The sequence below is a fragment of the Camelus ferus genome, chromosome 31 (assembly GCF_009834535.1).
Source record: "Camelus ferus isolate YT-003-E chromosome 31, BCGSAC_Cfer_1.0, whole genome shotgun sequence".
Lineage (NCBI taxonomy): Eukaryota > Metazoa > Chordata > Mammalia > Artiodactyla > Camelidae > Camelus > Camelus ferus.
The window spans coordinates 18787283-18798795 of NC_045726.1; the positions used below are offsets into that span (position 1 = coordinate 18787283).

Consider the following 11513-nt stretch of genomic DNA (forward strand, 5'->3'; position numbering starts at 1 on the left):
TGATTTGACAGCACCAGACTGCAAATAAATGTTTATGGTAAGATGCAGCACACTTCTCCAATCACTGACAAAAGAGTGCAGTTTGAGCGTAAGAGTTAGATAATATTTTTACTTTAAGAAGGAAGACACCGGTGAAACTGTAAGGATGAACGTTAGATCCTTCCTCACTCCCCGTTCATGTTCCAGCGACCAGGGCCACATCCTTCCTGTGAATCGGAAGAACGTCCCTCCTTTCTGCCGCTCAGAAGGCGCAGGCGAGAACGCCCCTGGGACCCGCGCGCACGCCTCCCGCACCCCCGCCGGCGGCCCCGCGGGCGCCGAGCCGTTCACGCAGCCTGCTCCCAGCGGAGCCAGGAACCCGGGAGGAGCCCCTGCAAGGAGCTGAGCCCTGCGGGGCCGAGGGCCCCCGCCGCGGGCGCCCCCTGCAGGGGCAGGGACAGGGACACAAATGACCCGCAGCGCGAACAGCAGCGCGGCGCAGGCACCCCTGCGGGGCGAAGGCTCCACGCACCCCTCACCTCCGCATTCACAGAATTAGCCTCGGAAGCCGCCGAGCGCGGCCCTGCCCCCCCGCCAGGAACCCTCGCCCGCCCCGCCTCCCCGCGCAGCCGCCCCGCCCCCCGCGCAGCCGCCCTCAGGACTCGCGCATGCGCTCCTGTCTTCCTGAGCGGCCCGCCTCCGCAGCCGCTGGGAACGGAGGATGAGGACCGCCTTCCGCGTGCCCTAGAGCCCCGCCCCCAGTGGGCGTGCGCATGCGTGTAGGCGCGCGGCGCGTGGGAACTCTCTGGAAGTCCCTGCAGGAGTGGAAAGAAAAGGAGGGTCCTGGCACGGTGGGAAGTATGTCTGGCGACATTGCTTCAGCATCTCCTCTTAAACCAGCTCTTGGGGGGATGGTACAGCTGGAGTGGTAGAGCGCATGCTTAGCATGCATGAGGTCCTGGGTCCAATCCCTAGTGCCCCCTCCAAAAATAAATGAGCCTAATTACCTCCCCCTCCTGCCAAAATAAAACATAAGTAATGCAATAATAAATAAATAAATATATATATACTTAAAACCCAACTCTTCTGAGATGAGCACTTGTGATTTTAAAATTGCAAACGTGCAGTGCATGCACTTAGATAGCACCCTCATGAAGGAGTTGTGGAGCAGTCCACCCTAAGCACGGTAGCTTCAAGTTGGGGCGAGCGGCTTCATGCCTTTAGGCTGCAGCTCCTTGCTTCTTGTTAATGCCTTTTTAGAACTAGTAGGTCCTTTTTCCTAGCTGGTCTGAAGGTTCCATTAAGGAATAATTCTGGCAAAGAATTTTAGACCTGGGAAACACTTCTAAGAAATACATTGACTCCATTCCTAGAATTTTTCCAAATGTATTTACTAGAATATTTTTTCTTAGTGTGTATTTATTTGACAAGGAGAAGTTTTTCAATAAATGTTGATTCACAGATGTTTCCTTTGCAAGGTGTTTGTTATAACTTTGATCAAGACTTAATAATTTGGGTCAATTTCAATTGACATAGTGGTAGTATGGGAAAAACTTTATCCTCCCTTCCATAAATTTTATAATATATTGCAGGATTTCAGTTCAGTCAATAAAAAATAATAAACAGTAGCAGAATAAACTTACTGACATTGACTTTGTAATACTTTCAAAACACACTTCAGTCATCAGATCCTCTTTCTGGTCAGTTGCAAGTTCACAGCGTTTCTCACTCAGCAGTTTACCTCTGACGACTCCTCACGTTTCACAACACTAAGAACCTCCAAGTGCACAGACTTGAAAGCTCCACAAGACACAAACCTGGTACTTCTCTGTTTCTTTAATGTTCTGTACTTGAGTGGAAAATCAGCTGTCTTCTGAGGCCTGTGATCCATATCCAGAGATTGTTTTCTCAGCAGTCAATGCAGGCCCCCAACCTCTCTGCAGAAAGAGTGAGAGACCGTGGGCCAAAGGACGTTCAGATACCCCATTCCGTGGCTGGTCTCCCCAAGTTACATTTGGGCTAATTTGATTATATCTGCCTCTGTGGCCTAAGATTTTGATGTAGTACAAAAATGATTGCAAAATTGGGACCAGATAATTTTTCCACAGTGCAGTTTTTTGTATCACTAGCCCTGAGAAGATTCATTCAAATCCTATGTCAGAGCCATGAGTGAGAATCTTGTAACTGACTGGAAAAGGGGAGGAAGCAACAAGGAAGCCTGGCTTTCTTGAGTGCATGGGTATAATATTTTGCCTCATCAGTGGTCTAGTATGAAGTTATTGGTTAAAAATAAGGTTTTCCCATGATCAAAGTTCAAGTACTGAGAGATATCTCCAATTTGTTTATTCCTTCAATCCTCAACAGTTGCTTTTTTTAAATAATGTTCATCATGATTTTCCTTCGGTTCCTCTCACTGTCTCTTTTCAGCTACGGTCAAGGTAGAGTGCACAGAATAGCTACCAGAGAGAATAAAAAGATCGGTGCATGTAAGAAGACAGTTCTGTGCTGCAGAGCACTAGGGCCTGGGGACCATCCCGGTGGGTGGGCGTTCTCTTCTAGAGGATGGTAACGCACCCTGAAACTATCCTACATGTATCATGTGTATATCACTGGACCCTTTCAGGTTGAGAGTTTAGAAAAAGCTTAGAAATCAGGAGCAAATTGGACAGGAGTTGAGAAATGACTTTCGTACACATCTGTAACAAAGATGAGGAAAGAACCCTGGACATCAGACTCTCCCAGTTCACTGCCTTTCTCCTTCAGTGTGGCCACCGTCAAGATTTCATACAACACTGCCTTTTCAAGGGCAAATTGGTTTGTTTGTTTGTTTGTTTGCAAGGAGCAAGAAACTTCTTAAGCATGGAGTAAAGCTTGTATTCCAAGAGATTTGGTTGCAGTCCTGTGAAGTTTTCACCCCTCATCTCCCTTGACCAATTTCTTAACAATTCTCTTCTCACTCTGAGAAACGCAAATGCTCCTTCATATCATTTTGACACTGATAAACTAAGAGGTCCAGTGCTGAATGATAGCTCTTCCAAGTCCCGTATCATCAGAAGAAACTGAAGATTTGTGTGTGTGTGTGTGTGTATGTGTGTGTGTGTATGCACGCGCAACTGTGGTGTCTTGCAGTGGAGACATGGTGCAGGCTAAAGTCTCTTTAATCCAAGTTCTCTGTCTTAAAATGAGTAGCTAACAATTTAGCTTACCATGTCATACCTTTTTTGTACTTGTTTTGGTCATGCTTCTTTGGAAGAGTTGCCAGATAAAACACAGGATCTAGGTTTAATAATGAATTTCAGATAAACAGAGAACAAATTTCTAGTAAAACTGTGTCCAAAAATAATGTTTAGGACAAAATTATACTAAAACACAATTTGTCGTTTATCTGAAGTTCTAATTCATTTGGGTGCCTTTTTTTTTTTTTTTGAAAATCTGACCAGATTCTTTCTAGTACTTTGAATTTTAATTTTAAGGGACTGTAGAAATTCTTGACCTAGGAACATAGACCCAGATAGAAAGAGAGGAGTCATGTTAATGGTAACCCCGACACACACCCCGCGTGGGCACCAGAGCCCCGGCCTCTTTCTCAGCATGGCCTGTGCCTCCCTCACCCCTCAGGTTCATGGAATTTGAGGCGAAGGAGGAGATGGAGATCCAGCAGGTGCAGTGGATGAAGTGGGTGCAGGGCCTGCCTTCTCCAATCCCACCGAAGCCAGAACCTTGGGGGCCCCCAGCCCCCAAAGTGGGCCCACAGCCAGGTAGCCACCTGCCCACTGGAGCTGAGCGCAAAGGTAACAGGGACCCAGGGATGGCACTGTCCCCACATTGGTCCTTTCCCTCAAGGGGGGCACTGGTCTTTGCACCTGAGCAGCCACCCGGAGGGGTCTCAGCTGCGCTTTGTCACTGTGGGGTATTGACTTGGTCGGTTTTGTAACTCATCTCCCGCCTCCCTGCCTGAGGGCCCCACAGAAAGTCTGCCTGAGAAGCGGGCTCAATGGGGAGACCCTTGGAAAACTGGAGGTCCCACCCTTCCTCACACGTGGCTCTCCTAGGTGCCCCCACTTACCTTTCCCTCCTCACTCCCCGTCACTGTGGGTGAAGGTGCAGGTGGTCCTGACCCCACCCACGCCCACGTCAGTGTCCCCCAAGCACTGCCCTAGCCGACCCGAGCGCTGCCTGGTCAGGAGCTGGACGCGGGAGCCCCTCACCCTCCTTTCCTCCTCCCGCTCTGCCGTAGCCTGTGTGCCCAGGAAGGCCGGCCCCAGGGCCCAGCTCGCCCACCGGCAGCCACACAGATCCCAGTGGCCCCGGGAGACCAAGGCACCCAAGGAGAGTCCCCCTGAGGCTGTGAAAGAGCATGAGGACATCTTGGAGGAGCTGCTGGGGCCTGTCCACTCAGCCACTGGGGAGCCAGAGGCAGCATGCCCAGAGGACGGGACCTACCCGGACCTGGGTCTCCTGAGCTACATGGACCAGCTGTGTTCCCAGGAAGACTTCGTCACCAAGGTGGGCTGGGCCTGCAGCCTGGTGGCTGCAAGGTTCCAGGGACTGGCACTCTCAGCACCCAGGACTGGGGTTCTGCCCAGGCCTTTGGGACTTAAGCTCTGCTCCTTGTCCCTGAGCTGTGTGTGTGTGTGTGTGTGGCTGACTGCCACGGTGGTTTAACACATGCCATCTTGTGGAGGAGCATGGGGTGGGTCTCTGCTGTGCACTTTTGCTCCAAGTATCCGTGGCTCACAGGTTACTCCTGGACAAGGATGCTCACGGCCTCGTCCTTCCATCTTAGGTGGAGGCCGTCATTCACCCTCAGTTCCTGACAGACTTGCTTTCTCCAGAACCACAGCTGGATCTCTTGGCCCTAGCTGAGGAGTTGGAGCAAGAGGAAGGACTCGCCCTGGAAGAGGTGAGCCAGAGGACACTCAGGGAGACAGGGGAGGGAGGGACCCCAGGTAGAAGAGGGAAAGGAAGGGACACCCAGGGAACCAAGGGAGCAAGGACCCAGGTGAGCGGGGGAGGGGTGGGGCCCCAGAGCAGGAGGCCCACAGGGCTCTCCCCTGCCTGGAAGGCCTGGCATTGCGGGGGGCCCACTAGGGACTGGGGGCAATGCAAGACCACAGGAAGGAGAGGATGGGGCTCTGGAGAGAAGGGAAGGACACACAGCTGGGGACAAGGCCCAGGAGGACAGCAGGAGTGCTGCAGTGTGTGTACTTTGATTGGATCCTGGGGACATTCCCCCTCCTGCCCCCTAGTGCCGTCATCCCCCTGCCCAGCCCTCCTCCCCTCACCTGCATATGCGGGGCCAGTCACTGTCCACCCCCTCCCACAAGCTGGTGCAGAAACGACTCCTGGCCCTGAAGGAGGAGTCGGGTGTGCAGGCACCCACCACTGACAGTGCACCCTCTTTGGACTCAAGTCCTCGTGAGTCTGACGTTGGCCAAGATGCCTAGAGGCATGACCAAGGCCAGCTAGGGGTCAGCGATGAAGACAGTCCACCAGAGATTGATTTTGAGGAACTTACAAGGCGTTACAGAACAGACAGTGGCCTGGTCAGGCCCAGACGCTTTATTATCTCTGCAGGGCGTCAGGGTTTCCCTCCACCCCGGGCTGGACAGCCCCCCTCACCTCCCCAGGGTCAAAGGTGCACTGCACCGAGCCTGGGACCCAGGGACGCCTCCGTTCTCAGAGGGGCCTCTCCTGTTAGGGAGGCCCAGGGCCAGGGGACAGTCCCGTGAGGACAAGGAGGAGGTCCCCAGGTGGGACTGTATCTCGGCCAATCAGAGCTCTGCCCTGGGCCCCTCGAGATCTGTCTGCCCTGGAGGTCGGGGGGCTCCCCAGGCCCTCTTCCCTCAGAGAACCGGCGTCAGCCCAGCTCCTCCGCCAGCTGCCACGCCCAGGACGCAGGCTCTGTGTGGAGGCCCGGTGTCTGCTGAGAAGCTGCCCAAGCCCGCCCTCGGGGTCCCAAGGCTCGCCCCTCACAGCGAGAAAAGAGGACGTGTGACCCATTTGTCGCAGGGAGCAGCAGGAGGAGGAGGAGGAGGCACCAGCAGGAAGCAGCGGGCTGGCCCCCCAGGGGGCCCCGGGGGGAGCTCAGGGGCTCCTCCTCAGTCAGCGCTGGTCCCGGCTGACGTGGGGGGCAGGGAGGGAGGGCGGGACCATCGGGGCAGAGGGAGGGGTAGGGAGTTAGAGGCTGGGGGAGGTGGGTCTGGGCGGCTGTGGGTGGGAGCAGCACCTTCACGGGATATAAAAAAATGGGAATAAAAATAGTTTTGTTCAGAAATGTTCTCAGACCACTGTAGTCTTATTCATGTCTGCCCTGCTCCACAGAGGGCTCCTGAGAGTGAGGATGAGGAGGTCCCAGGAGCTACGGGTCCACGGGGGGCCGACTAGGTCTTCCTCGCGTTGACACAGGGACCTCAGATGCTCCTGGGAGCCCCCAGCTCTCACCGTCCCCAGGTACCCCCACATCGTCCTTCTTTCTCAAGCCTGCTTGGCCACGGGCCGTGGGGCACCCCATCATCGTCTGCACCCCTGAATGAGCTAGGGCTGGAGAGCTGTTTTCATGCCTTTCGTGCCTCCAGACGCTCGCCAGTTCTCTAGGATGGAGCCTGGAGGCAGCCCTGGTCTTTGGGGAGCTTCTCTGCTTCCCTGAAGCGGCCGATGGCAGGCCAGGGCGTCCTGCCTGGGCGTCCTGACCAGAGAGGATAGCCTGGGCCTGAGGGACAGGACTTCCTGCCTCTCTGCCCCGTTGCACAGGGAGCCTCCTTGAGTCTCCTGGGGTTCCTGCAACCTGGGGAGTGGTGCAGGCAGCTCCCTCTGCATCCCAAGGCCACAAGGGGAATGGGCTGAGAGGAAGGTGCTGGGGCGCCTGTTAGAGGTGCGTAAAAGGGGAATGAGAGCGGGCGGCGCTGTGGGATGTGTGGGATTTCTGTGCAGGAGCATCTTGTCCAGCTGAGGGAGGATGACCCATCTTGCTATGGCCTTAGGGGCTGACAGGTCTACAAAGACACCCCACAATTATTGTTCCTTCCCTTCCCACCCATGGCTGGATACGTGTGTGAACTGGTGTCGACACAGATTTGTATTTGCTCCTACAAGGGAGCCCTCCTGCACTGCCGGTGGGAATGCAGTTTGGTGCAGCCACTACGGAAAACAGCATGGAGGTTCCTCGAACAACTAAAAGTGGACTCGCCCTGTGATCCAGCAGCCCCACTCCTGGGCATGCATCCAGAGGGAACTCTAATTCGAAAAGACACCTGCACCCCAGTGTTCCTGGCAGCACGATACATGATAGCCGAAGTCCAAGGTCTGCCATTTGCAGCAGAAGTGGGAGTTCTTGCCACCAACTGTGAGAGAATCCACACAGCAGAGGCAGAGGGACCAGGGAACAAGTGTCTTATCGCTCAGAAGGGGAAAAGGAAGGAAAGTGCTGGGGCAGGGAGGAGGGAAGACACAGCGCTGGAGAGAGGAAGACATGCTTGTGTTGGGAGCCATCAGCCAAGATGGGCAGAGGGACAGCTCTGGCCTGGGTCTGGCTACGCGGGCTTTTATGGGAGGCTTCCACCCCCGTGTTCTCGTTCTGGGTGTGATGGAGCCAGTCAGTCCTGGTTTGAGTTTTTCAGTCCTTCTGTGGAATTTTCTGGTTGTTGTCGTGGCAACCGTCAACTGTCATGGTGTTGGTGGGCGTGTCACTTAGCATGCTAATGAATTACAGTGAACTATAATGAGGCTCAAGGTCCCCTGGAAGTCACATCCTCCCCCATCTTGGACCGGGTTCTCACCAGTTCTTGTTTCTTCTTAGCAGCTGCCTCCTGAGATTTAGATAAGAATAACTGATTTCTATTCGAGGGAGGCGCGGGGTGTAATCCTGGGGGCAACAGCTGTGGTAACAAAAAGGAAAGTTGCTTTGAACCAGAATGCTTGCAACCTGGTGCAACCAGCATCCCCTAGAAAACCATCTCCAAGGATTCTGTTCAGCCATGAAAGTTTTGAAGGGAAACGGGAGAGTAAGCTCAGTTAACAGAGATGGTCAGAGTCACTGCCGCCCCCCAGCGCCTGCAGGCTTGTCCTGATCAACTGCTTGATCCCTCTCTTCTGTGACTCAGGGAGGCCGGGGAGACATCAGCTTTTCTATAAATGAGAGGTGGGGAGGGGGCTCAGGGTCCCGCTCCCTTTCAGTTTCCCTCCCTGTTACACTTCGTGTCCTGCTCTGGTGCCATCTGCCACGTGGCACCGCCACACTCCCCCGGCGGTGGACACAGTGCCCTCCAAGTCCAGACGGGCTCTCGCGATTCTTATCTCCAGTGTCTGTAAGGGTTACTGTCTCCTGAGGGGCCTGTGAGCATCTCGGCTCCCCTCTGCTGTAATGTGCCCGTTCATGCCTTTGGCACATTCCCTGCTGTCCTTATCTTGTCTGTCACCTGTGAGCTCCACGGATGTAGGGGGAACCTCTTGCTGCTTTCAGGCATGGTAAGTGTCTTTTCTTAGTCCCGTGGCCATTAGTTCTGTCGCAGACACAGTCACTCCTTGTGCAGACAGTTACAGGGCTCTGACGACCAGCTGTGCTTCTGAGGTTCTGCCTGAGCAGCTCTGGAGTCAGCCTGAGACTTGCTAACACAGGACGGAAACCCCGTGCTTCCAACCCTCTGCTACCTGCCGCTCCGTGCCCCAGCCCTGCGCCTTCAGCCCCGAGGACTCTGCCGTGATCCCGGACACCCAGAGCCTCTGGGCCTTCCCAGCCAACACCCTGGCGGCCAATGTAGACGAGTGGGAGGGAGGTTCACCCCCACAGGGAGCATGGGTCCCACAGACGCATCCAGCTGGTCCAGCAGGGGCTGTCAGGCGGACGGTGCCAGGCCTTTTTTTAGCATCTGCTCTGAGGCCAGAATTCACACTACCAGATGAAGGTTTGCGTTCAGACTTCCTGATGATGACGCAAAGGGAGACCCTGCGATGATTCCTGAGAAAGCTGCAGGCCCGCTTTCTGCTCCGGGTTTCTGCCAGCCCCGCCTTCTTCTGGGGACCGTGGTGCTCACACAGGTGCCCCCACCTCACTCGACGGGCCCTCACAAAGGGGAAGGGGCTGTGCCACTCGGGAGGGAGGGGCCCACAGGCTTTACTGAGTCACCCTGAAAGGGGTCTGAGTCCCCAGTTTCTCCCACACTGCATTCCTGCCCATCCCACCTACCTTCTTAATCAAACTTGAAACTCAGGGGCTTTGCAGGGTGGGGAGGGGGAGTGGACCCGGCCTGGAGAGCAGCCTGGGGAGGGAGCGGGCCACCTGGGAACTCCCTGGGGGAGGATGCACCGTCTTTTTATAAAAGAAATGTTCACCTGTTGAGATATAAGGGCGTCATTCTGGCTTGTACATGAGTTATCTTGAATTTTATGCTAACTAAAGCAGCCTGTGTGTGTCCTATCAAACGTACGTTGTACTTCTGTGTTAATTATTAAGGAAAAGGGCACATTGACCAGTGTTCAAAATAAAGATTAAACGCCCCTCTTCCCGGGATGCTGAAGCTGGTCCTCCTTTGGTGGTAGGACTCCCATCCCAGGGGCCAAGGCTGTGCTGTGCGTGCTGTGTGTGTATCTGCTGGTCAGATTTTTCCTTTTTTGAAAACTTGAAGAAATGCACCCCCGCCTTGTTTCATGCTTTTGTTCTGACAAGGAATGAAACTGTGCTGGAAACCCTGCTTCTCCGGAGCGGTTTCTCAGAGTGCTCTGGAAGCAAGAGGGTCCAGATTGGTCCTCAGTTTGGCTCAGATAAAACTCTTTTCTGTTCTTCTTCTTGATTGTTTGTTGACGACTTTTCTTGACACTTTCTACTTAATCCATTTAGTTTGCCACTTCAGGGCAGAGGGCCTCACGTCGGAGCTGTTGCTCCGAAGCTGGAGTTTAAGTGCACTGGGCGAGCTGGGCAGAGGTCGTGCCTGGCGGGAGGCGATGGGCGTGGGGTGGGGTCCCGCCGGAGAGGTGGGGCCTGGAGCTCCTGCAGGCGCTGAGGGAGGCGAGAGCGCACAAGTGGCTGTACCTGGGAAAGAGCGAGCCCCTTTGCAGTTACTATTATTGCTGTTGCTAATGTTGAAGGGACAAGCAGTGGAGGCTCACTAGCCACGGAGGACCGGCTTGGCTTGGTAGGTGGTGAAGCACTGAGTCTCAGGGGGATTCCCTGTGGCGGCCGGTCCCCGGGGTCTCATTAGAGCGCGGCATCCCGCGTTAGCTAAAATTAGCCTCCAGTCTCCAGAGAGCCGCGTTGCTCCTGGTGGTGTCCATGCACCACCTGCGTCACCTTGCTGCGTCACCTGAAGGCCCCCAGTCCCTGTCCCACACCCCAAACGCCACCTCAGGTGGGCAGCACAAGACTCCATGTGGTCCTAAAGGGAGAGAGGTCTCTGAAGGGCTAGCTGGACCCTCTCCCTCTCCTCTGCTCTTTCTGGGTAGTCTGTTTGCTGAGAAACTCAGCGTATTAGCTCCCAGCAGCTGTCTCTGCTCAGCACAGTGCTTTCGGAAGGTTGAGCTCTGGGTGCTGTTATGGGCTGAGTCGTGTCCCCCCAGAATATGTATGTCGAAGCCCCTCCCTACCCTCAGGATCCCAGAATGTGACTGCATTTGAAGAGAGAGCCTTTACAGAGGTGACTGAGTTAAAATGAGGTAAGTAGGGTGGGTCCTAATCCAATATGGCTGGTGTCCCTGTAGGAAGAAGAGACTGGGATACAGACACACACTGAGGGAAGACCACATGAGAACACAGGGAGAAGGTGGCTGTCTACTAGCCGAGGAGAGAGGCCTCAGGAGAAACCGCCCTGCCCACACGTCCGTCCTGGACTCCCAGCCCCCAGCACTGTGAGAAATCAATGTCTGGTGCGTAAGACCCCAGTCTATGGTGCTTTGTTACACAGCCTAAGCTGACTGATACAGATGCTAAGAGGTTGAAGATGGGGACAGGGAGCCCTGTGAGCATGGAGTGACCTGCCACCTAGAAGGGGAGCCCCCCAAGCCAGCGGTTTCTCTGGTCTTTTTCGAAGCTGGGAGAGGGAGGAGGGAAAGGGAGGCCTCACCAGGTGAGATTTACAAAAGAGCAGCCTGCAAAGATGTTTGCCGCAGTGAAAAATGTCGCCTCTCTCCTGCAATTTGGAAGCTGCACAGACCTTCTTCCCACAAAGTCTGTCCCATGGACCGGGAAGATCCCCCACCCCACCCCACCTGTCAACCTGGGGCTTCATTCCAGCCAAACGGTGACGGTGATTCTCCCAGGAAAACCCGCCTCAGAAGCACCACTCAGGGCGTGATGCTGGCCTCACGCAGGACGCGTGGCGACTGTGCTCTGGAGAAAAGGTTACGGAGCGATGCCCGCCCGCAGCGGGAAAGGGAGACACGCTGGGCACCGTCCCGGGCAACCAAGTCGTCACCCGCGCTGGCACTGCAGGATGGAAACGCTTCTAAATGACTCCCTGCCACACGGAAGAGCGAGGTCCTCCCCACCAACTCACAGCAGACGGTCGTCACCCCCTAGAGAAATCAGTGCAGCCTGGGGACGG

At 54.9% G+C, this 11513-nt stretch overlaps 1 protein-coding gene across 1 annotated transcript; it reads left to right on the forward strand.

Moving 5' to 3' along the window:
• Window positions 1-781: 781 nt before the first annotated feature.
• Window positions 782-6104, forward strand: LOC102523368 (NUT family member 2G-like). The gene is made up of 5 exons (XM_032470889.1): window positions 782-837; window positions 3598-3770; window positions 4217-4485; window positions 4766-4882; window positions 5861-6104. The coding sequence occupies exons 2-5, from the start codon at window positions 3602-3604 to the stop codon at window positions 5975-5977; spliced, it is 672 nt and encodes a 223-aa protein (XP_032326780.1). The 5' UTR covers window positions 782-837; window positions 3598-3601; the 3' UTR covers window positions 5978-6104.
• Window positions 6105-11513: the final 5409 nt, after the last annotated feature.

What these genes read in the sequence shown, in the direction of transcription:
- LOC102523368 (XM_032470889.1), top strand. Translation starts at nt 3,602, where the DNA reads ATGGAATTTGAGGCGAAGGAGGAGATGGAGATCCAGCAGGTGCAGTGG. An exon ending in AGGAAGACTTCGTCACCAAG is followed by an intron (nt 4,486 to 4,765) that starts GTGGGCTGGGCC and finishes CTTCCATCTTAG; the next exon opens with GTGGAGGCCGTCATTCACCC. An exon ending in AAGGACTCGCCCTGGAAGAG is followed by an intron (nt 4,883 to 5,860) that starts GTGAGCCAGAGG and finishes CTCCTCCGCCAG; the next exon opens with CTGCCACGCCCAGGACGCAG.